The sequence below is a fragment of the Xenopus laevis genome, chromosome 9_10L (assembly GCF_017654675.1).
Source record: "Xenopus laevis strain J_2021 chromosome 9_10L, Xenopus_laevis_v10.1, whole genome shotgun sequence".
NCBI classification, from domain to species: domain Eukaryota; kingdom Metazoa; phylum Chordata; class Amphibia; order Anura; family Pipidae; genus Xenopus; species Xenopus laevis.
Genome location: NC_054387.1, coordinates 59,543,745 through 59,565,835, shown reverse-complemented (window position 1 = coordinate 59,565,835; position 22,091 = coordinate 59,543,745). Strand labels below are relative to the sequence as shown.

Below are 22,091 nucleotides of genomic sequence, written 5' to 3'. Positions count from 1 at the left end.
GGCCCTGGCATCAGGTACACCGGGGCCCAAACAGCCCACTAAATGCTGACCTTTCTATGGCATCTTATAGCAGCCCCTCTGGCATTTGCCAGAACCCACAGATTGCCAGTCAGGGCCTGATGATGCAGTTGGGGAATGGGCCCCATTGTATAAAATCGGCTTTACTTTTCTATAATCAGCAATACAAGCAAAGCTGCTCAAGGGCAATGCAACTTCTACTAGATCCCCCAGCAGTAAAGTGTTTGCTGAATTCCCTGTCTCACAGTCAGCTGCACTGGCATTGGATCTTTCTGTCAGCAGACTCACCTGTATAAGCAGGTTGAGACATGTAGCAGCCCAGCTCAGAGACAACTAAAGAGGAGCAATAACTTGTAAAAGTGATGTTTTCCTCAGTCCCCCCTGAATATTTATGCAGTAACTCTCTCCCAGGTGCAATCTCTAAGCTCTCTAAGCAACTTTTCCCACTGTTATTACACAGTATCTCTGCCCCCATATTTCCAACTTGTATTTCTCCTGTCTGAGCTTAATGCAGTGCTCTGAATCCAAGCTCTGCACTGGTCCTATTGCCAGGGCAGGGGTTAAGGCAATGCTCTGAATCCATTTTCTGCACTGGTCTAACTGTCATATCTGGGGTTAAGCATTGCCCTGAATCCATATTTCTCAACTGAGCCAGAAGCCTGGTATGAGCAGTCTAGAAAGATCTCAGAAACTAATTACACAAGTGTTTAGAAAATCAAGGGGTATAGGTAAAGTGGAAGGTGAATGCCCCCTTTACAAACTCTTTGCTGGAAAGGTTCCATTATAAACACCGATAATGCGGGGCAGCCAATGAAGCACTTAGACTGGACGCATTAATAAAAGTTCTTATTTTATTTTTGTGTAAATTAAATACAAAATATTCTAACAAAATATAACTGTTTTTCTTACAACACTGTACAGGTGAATATGTAATTTTTTTTCCTGCAGGGATCACAGTGCAAAGTAATCGTCAATCTTCCTCCGCTTGCAGGCGTTTCCAGAATAATCCGTTGGACCGCAGGTGGACTCTCCCAGATCAACCTCCTCACACGCCTCCAGTAACAGAGCCTCATCGGAGTCATTTTCCGCTCCCTGCTCTGAGAAAGATCTCTGGAATAAGTCATAAATGGTCTTCTGTTTGGGATCCTATTGGGTAAAATAAATTGTATTTTTCTAAACATGAGATAGCAACAAAACCGAAGCCTCACAATTTTCCTAAGTTGTTGTGGTCAGAGTCCCCTTGACCACCAGACAACTTTTTCAGCAGTGTGCTGGGAAACGTTAAAATACAGACAAAAAGCATGCAAAATAAATAATGTTTTCATCTATAACACACTGAGCATTAATATAAAGGGTAAAATTCCCCTTTAAGATTGTTGTCTTTACTAGAATTCACTGGAGAGTGGGATGTTTATACCTTATAAAAGTAATCTGTAGACTCCGTTGTTTCTGAAAAATTTGCTTCCGAGAGCCCAGCTTGGCCAAGAACCTTGATCTTCTCCTGAATCATTGGCCTATGTTAGTGGGATAATCCCAAGAAATACAGAATTAGATAAAACATCAGGACCAATCAGATTCTGCCTATCATACATACTGTATATGTATTGGCTAATGTACCCCCTACTGTAAATTATAAGGATATTATAAGTCACTGAGGGGTTCTGTGTCCATATACAGGCACAAGGCTGCAGGCCGAGTTATACAGGGAACTCGGAGTATCACTCATGTATTATAAGGGATAACGTAGCCCATACTATAAATTGTAAGGATATTAGAAGTCACTGAGGAGTCAGGTTAGTGTACTCTGATCTCAGACAGACATTTTATTTGATAAGGAAAAGAACGAACATGAAAGTTATCACATGGGCAATGTGAGCAAATAAATAAATACATGACCCATTTGGTTTATTGAAGGCAATAATACTATATATAATTTCTCCTTTTGGGGATATACTTGCTATGACAAGACCATTACTTACCATAAATAATCATCGGCTGTGCCTTTTGCCACCAGGTAGTGAATATTCACAGAACTTGTCTGCCCAATTCTATGCACCCGATCCTCTGCTTGGATCAAAACCTAAAAACACAGGTTGGATTAGCACGGCAGCACATTTTTATCTCCAGAAATAATTATCATCAGCTATACATTTCTGTACTCAAAACACCCATTAAAGTGCCTCTAGGTTGTAATTTGCCATTGCTTCCCAAAATACAGCAGGATGCCAACTGTTTCCCACCTTCCTGTTTATATAAAGCAAATAAAAGTGCAGCTTTATGTTAATCAGTGTAATTACAGTTTGGAAAGTCAAAAGCCAATTTTATAAATAAGCTTAAAATGAATTATCTTTGGGTTGAAAAGCACAGCGCAAGAGTCTCAGAAGGTTCCGCTGCTCCTGAAAATTTCTGTACTGTGCCCAGCTGCCAAGAGCAAATGGAAAGGGCACTCACTCAGAGCTGGACGGGTCAAGTGGAAGAAGCCAGAATCATGTTGGGAGGAATAATGGCACTGATTGGGTACATTATACAGAGCAGGCGGCAGCCCTGTACAGACGGTACAGTTCTTGGAATGCTCAACTACCTCCATTTCCAGAGCATTACGGGCTCTGCTAATTACCAACCAAACATCCCTGATGGTGCTGCATTTATAACCAGAATAAAAAGCAAACACATTACAGAACAGGATAAATCACTAAGGGTAAAGACTTAAGTGGAACCTAATTTAAGGTAAAATTTAAGTTAACTATTTGTATGTTATAGAATGTAATGTTATTAGCAACTTTTCAATTGGCCTTAATTTTTTATTGTTTTCAAATCAGTCACTGACCCCAGCAGCCAAAAAAAACAATTGCTATTTATGGCTACAATGTTGTTTTTAGTTCATTTGTATTTCTTATCTTTCTATACCCAATCATTCAATTCCTATCCCTTTTCCAGTCTCTCATTCAAACCACTGCCTAGTTGCTATAGTAATCTGGCCCCTAGTAACTAGATAGTTGTTGAAATTCCAAACTGGAGAGCTGAACAGCTAAGCAAAAAACACAAATTGCAAGTTGTCTGCATAATTGAATGGGGTTGCTCACATTCCAACACTTTTTTCAGTTCAGTAGTTTTCAGATAATTCACCAGAAATAAAGACTGTTTTCAGTTACTTGGTTTTCCTAATATTGAAGTTAAAATTTAGATTTTTTTTTTTTGGTCTTTCTAAAGCAGCTCAGGGGGGTCACCCACTCTTCAAACTTTTCTAAATTGATACATTAGTTCATACATTTCTTTTCTTTGGCCTTGCTCAGCAGAATCTCTGGGTTTCATTACAGGCAGATGTTAGAATTGATACAATAGTTGCTAATACTCCAGAGATGCTGCTGAGAAATGTATCAACTAATTATATCAAATTGTAACTGAAACACCATAGACAGGAACATTAAACTTTAATCTTCAATATTGGCAACAATAAAAAATTGAAAGTAATTGAAAAAAAGTCTTTATTTCTGCTGATCAAGCTGAAAACAACTGAACTGAAAAAAAAGTGTTTGGAAGATGAACAACCCCTTTAACGGTAAAGTACCCATTTATAGGGTGATTAAACCAGGAAATAAAAATACCCTTAAATCATTTTTATAAAAGGTTCATAGTATTCATATGTCACATGTGCCAAGAGCTTAAGTTCCACTAGGCACAACAGACTGGGAGGGGGGTTAGACAACAGCTAACAAAGCGGACACCTACCCAGGAGCTGCTTTTCTCCCATCTATTTATGTATATAATGATGGTTTTGTGTCCTCTAACAGGCTCGACCTAACATGCTTACTTACTCCTGGGTTCCAAAATAGTTCTGCAAAGACAACCAAGTCAGCGGAAGAGAGAGTCAGCCCCATATTTGCTGCGGTTATGGACAGGACGGCAACACAGGATTTCTCGGAGAACTGGAACTTGTGACATAGGGACTGGCGGTCTGCAGAGGAGGTGTTGCCATCAATTCGAATGTAAGGGACTTCCTGCAACAGACACAAAGTAAGGGGCGAGGGGATGCATGCAAATGGCCTGGTTTGTACAAAGGGGGCATGGTATTGTGTCTTTTAGGCTTGTGTCTTTTTTTTAATCTCAGTTACTATGCTGCCTTAAGCACAATCCCTTACCTTCTTCCCGAGCTCTTCACAAATGTTGTCCAGAACCAATTTGTGGTGTGCAAACACGAGGAATTTCTCTCGACCACTTTCCAGCAGATCTATAATGTATTCTCTGTGGGTGCAATATGTAGACTCATGTAAGATCCCTTCATATTGTTTTGAGGTAGATGGTATTCTGGCCGACAGGCACTAGAGGTTACATTACCAAATCCCAGTGCCCACCTACATGTCTTATACACTGGGACTAAGAACTGAGCACACAGACTGAACTTGGTCTGCTTTATACCCCACTACTACAGCCAACACAATGTCCATGATGGTTTTATAGTTTGCACTTGGCACCATTCTGATTGGTTTTTAGTGGCTTAATATTATATACAATTCTGCATTGGAGGCATATAAAGTAATGTAGCATTAGGCAAAGAACAGTGGCTGCTTCCTACATTTTATTAGAGGCAAAACGGACATATCCATTTACCCAGGCTAATAATGACTCATGATGTCTGTAAAGGATTTATGGCATGAGTCATTTGGTTGCTACTGGTTCCTGGCATACAGCATATTTTGTCCTTGTTATTACATGATATAAAACCAGGGTTTGATTTGGCCGACAAGACACTGGGGAAAAACCCTGCTGACCCGATCCCACTAGGATAGTAGCCCAGGGGGCCTCACTCCACACCCCAGTCCAACATTGAATGAAACACTCACAAGACGGATCGAATTTTGGCTTCTGCTGTTCTGTTGTAGAAAAGGAGCAGAGCTTCTTTCTCTTGAACTTTCTGTCAATGAAACAAAGATAAAGAGAGGGACTGAATTTGAGTTCATTTCAGTTTGATTTGCCTTTAATCCTACCACCTTGGTAATTTAGAGCAATGGTGGGAGAAAGACATATTTATATACAGAGTAAGACAGTGATGGGTAGGGGTGCCACCAAGATGAGCCAAATACAGTGATACTTGCAATGTTGGCAAATGAGAAGAAACAATTTATTTCAGAAGTGGCCTTCAAAAGGTCAGGGAAGGGCCCACAATTCAGAGTTTACTTGATCACGTTGAGAGGAAAAGGTAAGGACAAAGGGTCAAAACATGATCCATTTGCTATTTGTAATGGAAAATATGTGCATATTTCTCATTTAAATCCCCTCTTGCTGTGTCTCACTGTCTCAGGATAAGGAAGATGTCTGGCAACATTCTCATCCTTCATTTACATTCCCCCTGGAATATCATACTCACGCTCTTAAATCCCTTGGCCATTTCCTTAGCCGCTGCTGCAAGAGCTGCCTTCGTCTTTGCAGTGATGCCCTCGGGGGCCACCACAACCATTTTGCGCTGTTTAGCGGGAAGCTGGGACAGGACCTCGGATTTCAATCGTCTAATCATTATTGATTCTTCCAGCAGAAGTTTCAGCTCGTTTAGATTAGAGGATCCAGAATAATCCCACCCCCAAGGCATCTGTTAACGAGAGTTATTTAACAGTCTGTGCTTCTGTGCTATTAGTATTAACAGGATGCCGTGTGAGCCAGGCTGCGGATAATTCACCTGCTTGGCATCACAGTAACGGATTCCGAAGTCATGGAACCGAGGGAAGAAAGTAGGTCTGACGGCAGCAATCTGTGTGTACAGCTCGGCTGGTCTGGACATGGCTGGGGTTCCCGACAGTAACATCACCCTCTTAGCACTCTGTGTATTGGAAAAGAAGAGCAAGAATATATATATATATATATATATATATATATATATATATATATATATATATATATATATATATATATATATATATATATATATATATATAGTTGCATAGGTAATTTGGGTTGGTAAAAAAAAAAGAAAACTGGCCATCAGGTTCAGCCACTACAATGACCCCACTATTTGCAAGTGGAGGGTTTAAAGGAGAGGAAGGAAGGAAACCCTGTGGAAAAAACCCCCGTACCCCCACCCCACGTAGACCAATCCTATCCAAGACACAAAGGATAAGTAAACCTTTAAAATAGGTGAATGTTAAATTAATCATTGTACTGTTCTAATAATTTTTGCAATGTTCATTCATTTATTTTGTTTTTATTCCAAGATATTAAGGGATACATGCAACTGTTAAAGGACAAGTAACATCAAAAAATGTAATTGTTAAAGTAATAAAAATATAATGCAGTGTTGCCCTGCACTAGTAAAACTGCTGTGTTTGCTTCAGAAACACTACTATTGTTTATATAAATAAGCTGCTGTGTAGCCATGGGGGCAGCCATTCAAAGGAGAAAAGGCTCAAGTTACACAGCAGACAGCAGATAAGCTCTGTCTGTCTAATGGTGTTATCTGTTATCCATTATCTATCCTGTGCCATTTAGCCGTTTTTCAATTTCCGCCATTGCTACACAGCAGCTTGTTTATATGAACTATAGCAGTGTTTCTGAAGCAAACACATCATTTTACCAGTGCAGGGCAACACTACATGATATTTTCATTACTTTAAAACACTTTCAGTTTTTGGTGTTACTGTTCCTTTAATATGAATGAATTCTTTTAAAACAGCGCCACCTGCTGGTCAGTTTCTGATCATTCTGTGCAAGTAGTCAAGGATGTTGTCAGGAGAAAGAAAGAGGCTGCTCTGATGTTCTTCTGCTTAGGAAAGATGTGAGGTTTCTAATTCTTTTTCCTAAGCAGAAGAACATCAGAGCAGCATCTTTCTTTCTCCTGACAACTTCCTTGACTACTTGTGGTCAGAATGGTGGGAAACTGACCTGCAGGTGGCGCTGTTATAACAAAATTCATTCCTATCCCTTAATATCTTGGAATAAAAACAGAATAAATAATGAATGTAAATTACAAAAGTGCTTAGAATTGTAGCCTCATCAATTTTACATTCACTTATTTAAAGGTTTACTTATTCTTAATCTCACTATCATACGCAAGCCTCTCCTCAGACAACACAGCTGTTACACAACCATACATGACAAAAGTGCAGTCTCTACAATGATAGAATCAGAGACAGCCTCCTAGGGCCAGGGCACACAGAAAATGCAGGCTGAGAGCAGCAGAGCCAACACTCTTTTTAATCTGCACTGAAAAGTACAGTTTCCGCAACCTCCACTCCGTGTGCCTGCACGAAACCAGAACCTGCACTTTTCAGTGCAGATCAACTGAGCTGAAGAAGGGAGTAGAACCGCTTTTCTCAGCATACATAAGAAAAAAATGGAGAAAGAAAGGCAAGTAGGAAAGGGAAGAGAGTCAGAGAAGCAGTGTGTGTGGGAGGAGAAACTCAAAAAAGGCTTTGGAAGATAGGAAAACCCGAAGAAGAATTTATAGAGGTAGAATAAATACAAAGCAGGAATGACAGGTAAGTGGGTTGGAGGAGAGCAGGTAGGTGAGAAAGGCAAAATACTTACCTTAAGTAGTGGCATAGCAGCTTTGCAACGAGCAGTTTTCACATTCTTCAGGAAATGAGATTCATCCTAAAAGATACCAAACTTTACATTTCTCCATTGTAATTTTATTCCTACCGGATATTTATTCTATTAATACATAGTCTGTATATATCATATATTCATAAGAATTGTTCCCATATACAGGGCTGTGCTATTATGGACAGGACTCAATCACACTTTGAGGGGCTCTTAGAAAAAAAAAAGTTACATAGATTCTGCTACAAAATTACCAAAATTCTCTAAAAATCCAACTCACAATTTGTTCCTAAGGCCCTGTTGAACCTGTGTCATTTCAGGCGTGCCAGTACCTGCTCTCCCATATTCCTCTGCAGCATATTCCCTGCCACCCACCTTTTTCAGATTTAGGGGACAGGAACTCAAAAAGCATTCAATCTTCTCTTGCGCTAGAAGTGATGCCTGTGCTCTTTGCCCAGTGACACTTCACAGAGGGACTGGACCTCCCCACCACTACTCACTATAATAATGACTTTGAAATTAGCAGCAATCTGCTTGTCCATCTTCCCCAGAAGGTCAAAACTAATGATGTTGATCAGATTGGCGCTCTGGCTGTCTCGTCCAGTCACAATGACATTAACGCTTTCTGGGTTCAAAGAAGGAAGCCACCGGTGAAAGGCCTGCGTGAAAAAAAAAAACAGGAGACAGTGGGCATAAATACTGTGAAACAGGACCTCGGGAGCCTTGCATTCATGGGCCAGGGGTTCAGAGGGAGAAAAAAAAAAACAAAACAACCAGCCCTTGCGAAAACCATAAGGATCATTTATCAACCTAATAGGGCATCATTATCAAGAATCTCAAAGCTTCTCTACTGAGCTGGCACTGCCTGTTTTAGTCTTCCATGTGCTGTGCAGAGTAATGATCCCAGCTGTAGAGTTGGCCACCATCCTGCGCATGTAGTCAAGCATGGATTCTGCACCCTGCGGGTCAGGTTGCCTCAGTTACATCTTCCCTCTCATACATCTCTGCCTCGTGCCTCATTGAGGAAGCTTTGATTAAGCTCCTCCCTTGTGGTCTGCAGCAGGGCATGGAGTCAGACGGGTGGGGAGAGAAGAAGAAGAGAGTCTCTGGCTTTGTGGGAAGAGCAAGTGCTCTCTGTAAAATTGTGACAAGTCTCTTATCCCAATAAGCAGACAAATCAATGCTGCCAAGTCTCAAGAACCCAACTAAATGGGATTCTGGTCAACTCCTCTGAAGCTTTGGTCTGGTCACTTATCTCCATGAGCCTTAGGGTTGCCCCTGTTATTTGCCCTCACAGTTGCCTATGTACAACATATAAAACCAAGCAGGCACATGCAATAAATCCAGCCCTGTGTGCTTATGGACTTGGCCAGTATAGAAATGGATAATTTAAATGGCTGGATACACTGAATATAATATTAGCACTGATCTATTTCCAGCCAAAGTGCATGTTCTCTTATAGACAATAATCCCTATTTCTCTAATACAGGTCAGGACCTGGCAGGGGCTGCAGGGAGTTGCAGTATTAGTTTGGAACCCTGTGCACATGGTATGGTCTATAGTCTTTGATTCAGAGTATATCTAGAATCTCTGCCATAAAGCAAGACAGAGCTGCTGGAGGTAGAGTACCAGAACACACTACCCCAGGAGGCTGTTTAGACCAACCAATGAATTTCCTTGCTTTCAAGTCCTTACAGGGCTTCAGAATTCACATTTGGTTGGTGTAACCCTTTTCATTGCTCACAATTGCTGTTGTAATTGCAAATAGAAATTCAATATCCACGTAATCTGCATGAGAGTTAGTGACTGAAAGGCCTCCACATGTATAATCAATTTGCTAATTACATATACTATAATGAGCAGTCCTGCAGATATAAGATAATTAGAATGTACAGAATGCAGAACAAACACTTACCTCAGCCCATGTGAACCTTACAGAGGAAGGGGCCACAACGAGCAAGGGCCACTCTTTTCGGTAATATGCAGCGATACAGATGGCTTGAATAGTCTTTCCTAAGCCCATGTCATCAGCAAGAAGCAAACGCCCTTCCCGCGATATAGCAAAGCTTTAAGAGCAGTGAACAAGGTGAAGGGAAGGAATAAGAGCAGTTCATTAAGAGCAAGAATCATTAATCAATGGCCTGATGTTTTTAGGGAGATAAATAATGTAATATTATTAGGATAGTTTTATAAGATCTCTCTGTACGGCCTATGAGCAAACTTAGGGGGCTGTTCATGCTGAGTTCAGCTCAGTACAGGGGGATCCCTATGCTAGAGTCCTGCGCGGGTCCATTTTTTGGAACCCGTACCCGACCTGTACCCTGCAATCCGCAACCAGAACCCGCATTCTCACCCGCTTGGACCCGATACTCAACCCGCAAATACCTTATCCACAACCCAGACCCGCTGACCATCAAGAATCAGGAAGTGCTGTTATTGTTAACCGGAAGTGACATCATCGGAAGTAGGTGTGATCAGAGAAAAAGGAGTAAAACAGGAAGTGCTGTCATTGTAAGCCGGAAGTGATATCATCGGAAGTAGGCGTGATCAGAAAAAAGGAGTAAAAATCGCTATTGAGAAGACCCGCGACCAGCAGAACCGCGTCTATACCCACAGGTTTTTGCGGGTACCCGATCCGCTGCAGGACTCTACCCTATGCTGCCATAATGTTATGGTACCTCTGTACAGGTTATGAGCAAATTTAGGGGGTTCCTGCTGAATTGTGCTCATTACAGAAGAATGCCCATGCTGACAGTGTTATGAGATCTCTCTATACAGAGAAAACTTAGGGGCTGATCCTGTTGAATTGTGTTTAGATCATCACCTGCTAATTTTTCTATTAGACAAATACATAGGAGAACATAAGAAATAGCAACACGTTAAGCTGCTTTGGGCACTGGGAAACTGCACAGATTGAAGCAAGTAAGAAACCTAATGTTGATAGAGAATATCAAACATTTACTTATTTGCAGACGGAACGTTCTCTAATGGCTGCAGCTGTGTAACATTTCTGATGGTTTTCCAGCTCATTTGCCCGATGGCAGCAAACTGCCACTGTGGATACAATATGCACTTCCCTAGTCTGGTCATGAGTCGGAGCAACAGTTCATTAACTAAAAGTACACACGCTCCCATCAATGCAGCCAAGCAGTTCATTCTGCGTAGACTAAGCAGGAGCCCGGGATACAGGGAAGAAAGGGACTCCTAATTTAGAATAGATGCGGTGCTGTTAAACAAGGGGAGATATTTCTGCAGATACTGGGGTCATTGCATTGAGGGGGGGGGGAATTTTTGTGTCTTTAGGCTAACCCCCCCCCCCCAAGTAATCGATTCCCAAATGGTGTGGGTTAATGAGTAAAAGGAGTAAGTGAGAATCAGCAGTAAGTGTAACATACCATTCCAACTTTCTATCAACATGACAACCAAAAAAGGAGGCCTGAGAATCAGGACAGTGCAGCACTGCAGTAAGGCAAAGCTGACCAATGTGAGACCTCAGCAACTGACTGATGGATCGTGAAATGCTACCAAGTCCAATACTAGGGTAAAAGTGCTGCTTTCTGTTAATCATATTTTTATGTTCTGTGTTTGGATGAACAATGCACCCAATTTCTCAATAGCAACTGAGAAGCCTTGGCATAATGAGCTGCTCAAAGCCTAACAGGCTGCAGCTGGGGGAAACTCACTGACATTGCTCCTACGTCTGCTCTGTAGGGACCAAGTAGATTAGGGCACCATCCACCACCTATAAAGCCATAGCTCTACCTGCCAGCGGGAAAGAAGCGCATATTAGCGCATAATACCTTATTAAAGGCAAATTTGCCCTGAGCAACCCCAGAAAGTGCTCAGCTGTCATTAATCTCCTTAAGCATAGGGTATCAGCCCTTACTTACTTCACTCCATCCCTCTGGAAGGGCATTAAGTTGCCGACAAGCTTGGAATCCACATGAGATAAATCCACATCTTCAATCTCTGCGAGGCTGATGGCGGTTTTCTCAAACTGGGGGGCAAAGGCTTGGAGTACCGGTCTTGGGAGAGGCTCCACTTCTACTTGCTGAATGTTGCGCACACTCTCCACTATAAGGGACAATATGATGAGCTACAGGGGAGGGGGGTTTCTGCCTCATCACTGAGAAATCACATGCCTTTTTATGTTAATGGTGGTGGAGAGGGCATTATACAGGTTCCAACAGTATCATGATTATTTGGGGACAGTGTAATAATTAATAAAAAAAACAATCAGCAGGAAGCATTTACTGGTTACATGTTGGAAAGCAATTTTCAGGTTAGTTGCTATGCTAGACCAGGAACATCCTCACTGCAGTTGGTGTCCCTACATAACCCATTGTTACATACAGTTAGGTCCATAAATATTTGGACAAAGACAACTTTTTTTTCTAATTTTGGTTCTGTACATTACCACAATGCATTTTAAATGAAACAACTCAGAATCAGTTGATCTGCAGACTTTCAGCTTTAATTCAGTGAGTTGAACAAAAAGATTGCATAAAAATGTGAGGCACTAAAGCCTTTTTTTTAACACAATCACTTCATTTCAGGGGTTCAAAAGTAATTGGAGAAATTAAAAAACTGAAAATAAAAAAAAGGGACTGTACATACAGAGACAGCTTGGTCAATGGAAGAGGGATCAGGAAAAGTTTAGATTTTCAAATATAGCAGAAGGACCCAGGACCGGTTTGCCAAAAGGTAGGAGAGCACTCTGGTCTTTACACAATGCGGCACAAACTGGTTGATTAACAGACCTAGAGAAGAACTGGATTCTGCTACATTGCTTCAAGAGCCAGACAGTTACACATAATTATAAATGCAGCAAGAATGAGGAATGAATGGATATTGGGAAGTTGCTCAGAATTACATTTCACTTTATTATGCAGAATGTAGGCAGGTAGGTTCTGTACAATCAGGGTAACTACAGCTCTCTGCTCGCCCTTAATTCTAAGAAATCACATAAAAAACTGCTTCTCTGAATTCCTTTTGGAACTAGAGAATTTTCAGTCCTTTCCATTTCCAAGGTGCAAGCGTGCTATACTAGTTGGACTCCATATAAACAGCAACAGCCACTTGTGCTCACTCATTCACAGCTTCTCTGCAGTCCATTCCCCTTTACCATCTCCCAATATGCAATCACGATGAAAGGATTACAGGCACAGCTATACGTTGCACCCACCCTGCTGGGATGCAACCATTTCCTCTAGCCTTCAAGTCAGACTCATTACAATCCATCTATAGCAAGAGACTTTATTTTCATGGAAATAAGAAAACATGATTATCTATAAAAGTCTATAAGGGCAGAGACATGCGCTGCTATTTCGAGAGATTAGTCGCCCAGCGACAAATCGCTTCTTCTTCAGGCGACTAATCTCCCCAAAAAGCCTTCCTGCCGGGTGGAATCTAAATCGCCGTTGGATGGCACACGGATTGCTTCGGCTTTCTGAAGTCATCCACAGTTTCCTTGTGGGGGAACTTCGGGCGACTTCATAAAATGAAGCGCTCCGAGTGCCATCCCGCTGGCGATTTTCATTCTAACCGGCGGGAAGGCAGTTCAGGGATATTAGTCGCCCGAAAAAGAATCGGTTTGTCGCTGGGCGACTAATCTCCCGAAATAGCAGTGTGTGTCTCTGCCCTTAGGCTGTCAGGGATGCTGGGAATTGTAATTCAGGAATGTCCATCTTTGTGTGTGTGTATAGCTGTAGCTAGATGGTGTTATGAGCTAAAAGGGCATGGGTGAAATCTGGAATGAATGCTTATTTGTACCCTGGGTACCCCAGGAACTATAGAAGGGTTACCGTTACCCCAATGTTTCTATATATCTGTAACCTTGTTATGAGCTAAGGGTGCTATGGCAAAAGGTTGGACTGAACAAGTCAGATAACCACTGCCCTAGAACACTCAAAATGGGTCTAGGTTCAAGTTCTCAGGTCTTTTATACAAGGAAGAATAAAACAGACCGGGGTCACCTCTCACAAAGAGGACATGGTTAAGGCCAACAAGGGGTGGGCATAAATTGGGAAGAACAAAAGGAGGCTTTTATGTTTTTTTTCTGATTATGGGTAAAATGAAACAGTGGTCAGTAATTGCAGTAATTTGCCTGCTTATTACATTGGCCTCTATTCACAGCATGAAGAGAAAGTCAATTAGGTTGCATCTCTCAGTGCCAGCCTGGTATTATCTCCTGAAATGACCTTTATTTATCAGCGAGTGGGTGAGCGTGAGGCACAGGAGGCAGAAGAAATGTTAAGCTTCACAAACGATTATTCCAGAAAAAAAAAACCCATTTGAAAGATAAACCCATTTATGGAGAGGTTCATTTAACAGGTAAATATGAGAGTCTCTGGCGAGCAGACTCACGGGCAATCAAGTGTTTGTTTCTAGCAGCTAGAATGTGGACGGGCAGTAATTCTGGGTACTGGACCGGTACATACATGTCTGATTAAATGTGAGGCACCATTATACCTCACACTGCACTTATTACCCCCACACAGAGCATTGCAATACCAAATCTGAAGGCAGTCCAGCTCCCCCATTTGGACTAGGCCCCTGATTGGACTCCTACCTTTCCCCTACCCAACCACTGGTGGCAGCACAGTAATACAGAGCCATAGACTCTTGCAGACAGGTGGCTTCCCTCTTGAAACATCTAACAGGATGGGTAGACAATATTATCCTAACAACACATCTGCTGTTTTCTGCATTTCACTGAATGTGTGTTCATTAAAGGCCAGGGTGAGGGAGTCATACAGGGTGGCTCTATTCATGTAGCTCCAGTTAGTAGCTAGCTGCATGACTGCTACTTTGATAAGGAACAGACAGGAAAGGGGAGCCCAAACAAATGTTTGCTGGTGTCATCAGCTGCACTGTGAATTGTCATAGAAGTGCCAATGATGTCATGAGTTTCTCAGACATTTATTAAGTGTTCTTCATGAAACCATAAACCCTGGGAAGTGTCCCTGGTGGCACCTGCCCATAAGCTTCAGCTATTCAGAAGGCTCTAGTGTTGCGTAAAGACTTTCACATGGAGCTTTGCTTTTCCAGGTATTGAACCCCTAAATCAGGCGTGTCCAAACTTTTTTCTCCAAGGGCCATATGCGGTAAAATATACAAACAGCCGGGCCACTCACTGTGGCCATGCCCATTTTGTGGCCACACCCCCTGCTTAACATGTTCATTTTACAAATTGTAAATAAGTAACACACCCACACACACAGTGAAACACAGACAGTGAAACACACACAGTGACACACATACAGACAGTGAAACACACACACAGTGACACACATACAGACAGTGACACACACACAGTGAAACACATACAGACAGATACACACAGTGAAACACACACACACACACAGTGACACACATACACAGTTCATCAGATGCACGAAATCTAGGCCAGGTTAGGCAGCAGTGTAGAAGGGGAATGGAGCCATGCTTTCAGTTGTTTACTGCCCCCTCCCCGCACTACACTAAACTCCTGTCACGGGGGGGGGGGGGTGAGGGCGGAGTTTAGGACAAGCTTCCTCGAGTCTACACTGAAGCACTGTAGGTTCCGCCCCCCAATGACACGTGGTAGGAAACTATTTTTTTTCTAGATGCTGAGAGGGGGGAGGGATTTTTGCACGCTGCGGGCCAATATAAAATGGATATCGGGCCGCATTTGGCCCGCGGGACGTAGTTTGGACACCCCTGGCCTAAATAAACCTGCCACCTATATATCTGCGGACCATAAGCTAAAGGCTCAATTTTGTATGTAAGCAGATCAGCTGCAATCCACTTCTGGGTGTAGTGGATATTGGTGAAAAAAAAGCATGCATTTATGTGCCACAATCCATTTGGTTTTGCTGCACTCAGGCCAGTACAGTACCTGTCTGTGGATCGACACACAGGAGCAGATTGTAGACCCAGTGTGACCTTGGCCTTATTCCTCTCTGCAAAGGTGCTCCACCTGCCTTCCCCCAATCACCCACTACTGACCAGTGTCAGTCAGCAACACAGTCCCAAGCAGAACAATCTTAGACTAGCGCCAGACAATGCATATCTAGGCTTGCAGAGAAACGAAGACCAAGAATCTGACCCTGTGCTGCTGTCCGATGTGGCTGCACCCAAATACATTACTTAGGCTTGGGTGCAGACACAAGAGACAATCCGAGGCAATGTATTTGTTTGGCAGCAGAGCACCAGCGGAGGAGCAGATTCTAGGTCTGCATTTCTCCACAGGCTGAAATCTTCAACATCTGCCCATAGCCTTAGGACTAATGTCCCTGTGGGGGAAGGGGGTGCAGCAAAGACCTGATAAGCTGGGTAATTGTTTACAATTGTCCCATAGCCTATCATAGCTTTGCCCTGAAGCCCGGATGAACTGGTTCCTAGGAACTGACTATGGGGCACCAATTGATCACATGCAATGGGGGATACAGGGCTGCATCTGACATATCTAAAATATGGCACCAGGCAAAAGGATCATCAGCAACAGGGACTTGTATATTGTATACTATATATTGTTGGTAACTGGCTGAATTGTGAAATAGAGACAGAAAATCTGTTTGCCAAATATTGTTTTAAATGTATTTCCCCCAACCCCAGAGAAATTCTAGGTACTCAGACAGGGCAGAATTAAACATTTAAAGAGGAAAACGCTTACTCAGTTTCTGATAATCCTCCAGCATGAAACTCCACTTCCTTGTCTTCGTATCTGCAAACAGATATATAGATTATAGGAAGGTGCTTTATTCTGGGCCAATAATACCAGAACAAAATGGCAAGTGTCCTCATAATGAATAACATTTGCCTGAAAACAATGTGTAATAGTGAGTGACGCAGCACATTGCTGGAAATTGCTTTACTTTAACTAAAGAAATATAAATATTGGGGTCATGTATAACACTATGCAGTAACCCATGGAAACCAATCAAGATTTTGCTTTCATTGGGACACAAAATTGTTAGAAATAAGGCAATTCACTGCAAATTGGCTCAGTGTTAATGAATATTTCCTGGAATCCGTGTGACTATTTCTACTTCCATGTTGCCAAAGTACTGCAGTTGTGTCTTGCTTTATGGCATTTACACTCAGGATCAGAAAACAGGATCCAAGGGCACACTTAGCGTATTGTCTAGTTGCCTCAGCATTTGTTTTTTTATAAACAGGGGAGCTGCACCAATTGAGTTGAGAAACTCGCCATCATCAGGGGGGGCACAGGGGGTACATCTGTACCGGACCTTAACGGGGGCCCATTTGTACTACAATTTTCAAATTAACCAGGCCCCCTTTGACACTGCCGAAACGCCGAAATCCCGAAGAGCCGAATCACCGAAGACCAGAAGTTTCAAACAGAGCCGACGCAGCAAAAAGACCCGAAGTCACGAAAGGAGCCCAAGGTAAGTTCCACTGAACACCAATTTTTTTTTTTTATATATTAAAAATAATTATTTTATTAAACTCCTGGCCACCAATGTATTGTTTTAACACTATATAGGCCCCTGTCCACCAATGTTTTTTTTAAAAATATATTCTATGGAGCCCCTGACCACCACGGTTTCCTTTTAACTTGTAAGGGGGCGCAATGGGCCCCAAAGTTTTTTTTAAAAAAAATTATGGGGGCCCTGGCATCAACTTTTTTTTTCATTAATTTATAGGGGACCCTGGCCACCAGTGATTTTTTATTTTTTTAACATATATTTGGGTCCTAATCACCAATGGCTTTTTAGAACTTGTGTGGGGTGTTTACCATTTTTAGCGCTGTCTGTGTGGCTTTTTTACCATGGTGTGGGATGGGCAGGGACCAGAAAACTTTGTTGTATGGGGCCCCATGATTTCTAATGGCAGCACCTCACAACTTACCAGGGGAGAAAATTTGGCTCTTGGTAGTAGCTACGTGGACTCCCTCCTGGATCCCTCTGGCACTGAAAAGGCAAGTGCCGTGGGGAGGGGCGACTGCAAAATGAAAGCCAACTCAGGCTGCAAAATATACAGGATCACCCCTGGCTTTTATATAAAAGGCTACCCTGGTTACATTGTGGCCGATTAGGGAAATAGCAACACGGCTCCGGTTGTTTGGAGCTGCTCCAAGTGCACTACATGTGCCAGTTGCCTTAGTAATGACAGTGTCAAAAACAAGGCTTGAAGAAGCAGAGTAAACAGTGGCAGTGATTTTTAAAAACTATACAAATATTGAAAAGGTATTAACCTTACGTTTGCTGTCCAGAGAAGACACAATCAGTTTTTTTTGGCTGCCTTATTTATATTTTATATGTGATACACGGCATTTCCAGAGCGACCATGTATAAATGCAGCCGCACAACTTACCATAATTCCTGGTATTCATCTGCTTGAAGAGGCCGATGATTTCTGTGTGGTACCCGATTTCCATTTCAAATCGAGAACGGGAGATGAGGATGCATCTGCCTCTCAGGGTAGCATTGGGTCTCTGCCAGTTGTTACACATTGCCAGCAGTGCATTAATATTTGTTCCACTGCCACTCGTTGGGGGAGGAGCTATCTGCACTCCTTCCATTCCTTCCAAGACTTTTAGCTCCACGCTCTGTACCCGCTGCACCTCACTCACTAGAAGCAAGAGAATGTTCTTTACTTCTGGGTTTGTGCACTGAGTACGGATAATTGTCAGAGATAATCATAATACGATACATAATAATGATAATATTTGCATAGTATGTCCCACTGCTTCAATTACACATATTCAGCACTGCTACCTGTAAGCTTCTATTATAGTTTTTGAGTTATAGACTCCTTGCCCCTAGTGCCCTAGTTTGCCCCACAGACAGCAGAGTATTTCCCGCTCTTGCTAAAAGAATTGCCCAAATATAACACATACTGAGTGATGCAAGGAGTGTTTCCACCCTTGTTTGCCCAGCAGACTTACTGAGAGAGGCATAATCTTCAAGGCCAAAATTCCACATCTTTGTTGCTGGATCTGCGAAGAGAAACAGTCAAGGAAAGAGTTACCATTACAGTGGGATGTAAATCCGCCAACCAGAGGAAATCGGTGCAAACCCTCTGACTGGCCTTATAGGTCTTACCTGGCACCTCTGTCTCTTCTCCACTGTAAATGATTTGGTGCATGATGTGCAACTAGCCACTTGTATCACATGAAACTTTCGTGAACCAAAGCAAAGAGCTACAGTCTGTGTTTTGGATTCTACTTCGGCCATACACTGATACAACAGAAAACCGAACAACAGAACAGAAAAGACACCAAAAGGGGCAGTACAATAGAGATGGGCTTAAAGGAGAAGGAAAGTCTGAAAACAACATTATCCCAAAAACTTAGCCTCAATATAGTCAGAAACATATTTTTCTAACTCACCCTCCTGTTGCTTAATTTGCCTATGAAATGGCAAAGTCGTGTCACCGAATGCAGTACCTGTTCTAAGCCTGTCCAGCTTCCTTTTCTCCCTGAGATGAGATTTCCCTGGGCAAAGACATGCGCACAGCACAGCAGAGAGCTTTTTTTTCTTTCTTCATTTGCATATTCAGCTTGATGTTTCCAGCAGCTTCCCCGTGCAGCTCAGTAGAAAGGGGCGGGGCTGGAGGTCTGCACTAACAGAAGGCACGTGCAGATGATGTCATCAGGGAGGCATCCACCGGCTGCAGGGCTTCTTTCGAACCTCTGATTGCTGCCTGGGGGATTGGGGGTAAGTAATTGTGGGTCTAGGGCAAGGAATCAGCACTGGGAGGGCTCCGATTGCTACTCCCACAGCAGGCAACTGTTTTTTGATGTGCCTGCTGTTTGGGAGCGTGGGTGCTGCAATCGGGAGATCTGCCTGTGCTCACTGCCTGGCAGGTCCTAGTGAGTGCTAATGCCCCCAGATGCAGAGAAACCCCTCCAATTGCCAAAGAACGTATTAGATACGTTCTTGGCAGTTGGAGCATATGCCTGCCTGCACCTATACAATACATGCTTGGCAGGCAAAGCAGCAGCTACATGTGTCTCGGTGTCCATGCTGTGTTTAAGTGCTGCGTGTTACCTGCCAGCAGCTTTGATGATGCGGCAAAGTCAAGGAGAAAAAAAAAAATTTGCAAATGTGTAGGAGCTGCGGGGGAAGTGACGTCAGCACTTATAAAATGGCGCCTGCAAACTCAGTAAGATTCAGGGAACTTGCTGGGCGCATTACTTCCTTATGGATGCGAATTGAGGAGTAAAAATATAGCAGTTCAGGAGGTGCATGTGTGGTAAAGATTTTAATGACATTACCATTTCAAGCCTTTCCTTCTCCTTTAAAGGAACAGTAAAGTCAAAAAATTAAAGTGTTTTAAAGTAATAAAAATATAATGCAGTGATGCCCTGCACTAGAAAAACTGCTGTGTTTGCTTCAGAAACAATACTATTGTTTATATAAATAAGCTGTAGTGTAGCAATGGGGGCAGCCATTCAAATGAGAAAAGGCTCAGGTTACACAGCAGATAGCAGATAAGCTCTGTAGAACATAATGGTGTTATCTGTTATCCACTATTTAACCTGTGCCATATAGCCTTTTTTCAATTTCCGCCATTGCTACACAGCAGCTTATTTATATGAACTATAGTAGTGTTTCTGAAGCAAACAGATCAGTTTTACCAGTGCAGGGCAACAGTACATGATATTTTCATTACTTTAAAACACAAATTTTTTGGTGTTTGCTGCTCCTTTAACACTCAGGTGCATTTGCCACTTACCATATGCCTTGCTTGGGATTGTTTTAAATAAGGCAATGAGTTCAGCACTGTATCCAACTTCAACTCGGAACCGACCTTCCATGTGCTTTACACACCTCCCTCGGGTGGAGCTGGATGCCTTCTTGACTGGTACAGCCTCCACTGAACTGCCAGTGACTCCTCTGTCCCTCACTTCACTTACAGTCTTGTTACTTACGGGCAGAGCAGGCTTGATACCTGGGTTGGCACCATAGAATTTAGAGATAGCTGTAGTATTCCTGATGGGCCCGGGCCCAGGCCCCGCTGTAAACTTATCACAAGCAGTGTCTGAGTCAGGCCTTGAGTATGAATAGCTGGAATTCTTGGGCTTTTCTTGTTCTTGGGTAGTGCAAGCAGGATTTAACTGCCTGGGATTAGGGGTATCATTAAAGCTAGGCACACTCGACACACAGTGAGCTTTTGGTGCAACGTATTTGCCTGTTAAGTTCTTAGAAGAAGTGAAATCCTGCGCTGGGTCAGCAGGCACCTTGTAATCACATGGCCCATTGCCACCTGCTTGCGGCTTATTCTCAGCTGTGCCAGGTAAAGAGGAAGCAGCGCTACCACCACTGGAGGTTTTCTGAAAGGCATATTTATTATTGCTGCCTTGTTGTAAAGGTGCCATACACGCAGCTGTGACATTAGTTCTCTGGCCTGAGAAGAGTGCTCCCTGGTCCACGGTTGATTTCTGGATGTTAAACAGAGTGGAGTGGCTATTATTTGTCTGTTTGAGTGTATTCTGCTGGGCGGCCAATCTCTCGGCTCTCCTAGCCAATGCTCTCTGCCTGTTTTCCTCAATTTTCCGCTTCTGTTCCTCCGTCAGACAGACGGACATCTCTCCGGATTAGTGTCGGCAGGATCCCAGGCGTCTGATTCAGAGTCTGGAAAACAGCCAGGAAAGTGGACTTTAATAGTGAATAGAATGGATATTCAAGCCTTCCCTCTGGCATGCAGAAGGTTACAGACGAACCCAACCCACAAATACAATGTAGCCCAAGGAAAGAAAATATAATTCTAAGCAACTTCCTAATATATTTCATTCCTCATTCTCACTGGAATCATAGTTTTGTGTAATTGTCATTGCTATTGCCTGTCACCGTGTGGCTGTTTATATTTACAATACTGCTGGTTCTGACTCAGGAGACAATGCAGCAGAAGCCAGTTCAACGCTCAATCACCTGCTTTTGCTACATTGTTTCAGGAGTGAGAACCAGAGTGCAGAAAGGGAACAAACAATACTTCTTTCATTTTATAAGAAGGAGCCCACGTTTGGACTAGGGAGGGGGCTGTTCTGTAGAGAAGAAAGAAAGGCTCTTGTATCATGTACTTACCATAAAGTAGGAGGTGCTGCCTTGACAATACTATGGGCGATGCATTTATCTCGCAGTCGCCCTACAATGGAGGAGTTACACTAAACCCAGGCGGCTGATGCACTTCTGCTGCATATTTACAGTTGCTCTTATGCGACTGTAGGTTGTGCACTGTACCCCATGGGAGGAGGAGTTACCCTGCCCCTACTGTGGGTTTTGCATTGGCCCTGCAAACGGAATAATTACCCTGAGGCTTCTGTGAGTGATGCCCTCATTCTGCAGTAAGTCACGGGGGAAGCGCCCAGACACACCCGGGGCGCAAGAGCATAACTGTCCTAACAAGTCACTCACCAGCTTCCCGCTCCCCATTCGGCCTCCATCCCACTGACAGACGAGAACTGGCTCCTCCCCTTGCCCGCCGCTAGGTAACGTACGTCATCAGCTGGCGTCAGGCAAGTAAAAAAACCAGCGCGCAATCCTGCGGCCATGATTCTGTCTGGCAGTTGTGGTTGAAGAAATGCCAATAGC

At 43.0% G+C, this 22,091-nt stretch overlaps 1 protein-coding gene across 3 annotated transcripts; it reads right to left on the bottom strand.

Annotated features, from left to right (window-relative positions):
- Positions 1-851: 851 nt before the first annotated feature.
- On the bottom strand, positions 852-22,025 carry smarcal1.L (SWI/SNF related, matrix associated, actin dependent regulator of chromatin, subfamily a-like 1 L homeolog). 3 transcript variants are annotated; one of them, NM_001096199.1, is given in 17 exon segments: positions 852-1,164; positions 1,436-1,532; positions 1,998-2,098; positions 3,834-4,016; positions 4,158-4,260; positions 4,860-4,930; positions 5,384-5,602; positions 5,690-5,830; positions 7,534-7,599; positions 8,049-8,207; positions 9,464-9,614; positions 11,439-11,622; positions 16,205-16,255; positions 17,869-18,126; positions 18,443-18,493; positions 20,236-21,134; positions 21,915-22,025. In NM_001096199.1, coding segments are annotated over 16 exon segments (2,883 nt in total). In that variant the 5' UTR covers positions 21,089-21,134; positions 21,915-22,025; the 3' UTR covers positions 852-969.
- Positions 22,026-22,091: the final 66 nt, after the last annotated feature.

What these genes read in the sequence shown, in the direction of transcription:
- smarcal1.L (XM_018234594.2), bottom strand. Translation starts at nt 21,088, where the DNA reads ATGTCCGTCTGTCTGACGGAGGAACAGAAGCGGAAAATTGAGGAAAAC. An exon ending in TTCCAGAGGGATGGAGTGAA is followed by an intron (nt 9,615 to 11,438) that starts GTAAGTAAGGGC and finishes CTGCTCTTAAAG; the next exon opens with CTTTGCTATATCGCGGGAAG. An exon ending in GCCAAAATTCGATCCGTCTT is followed by an intron (nt 4,261 to 4,859) that starts GTGAGTGTTTCA and finishes TTGCACCCACAG; the next exon opens with AGAATACATTATAGATCTGC.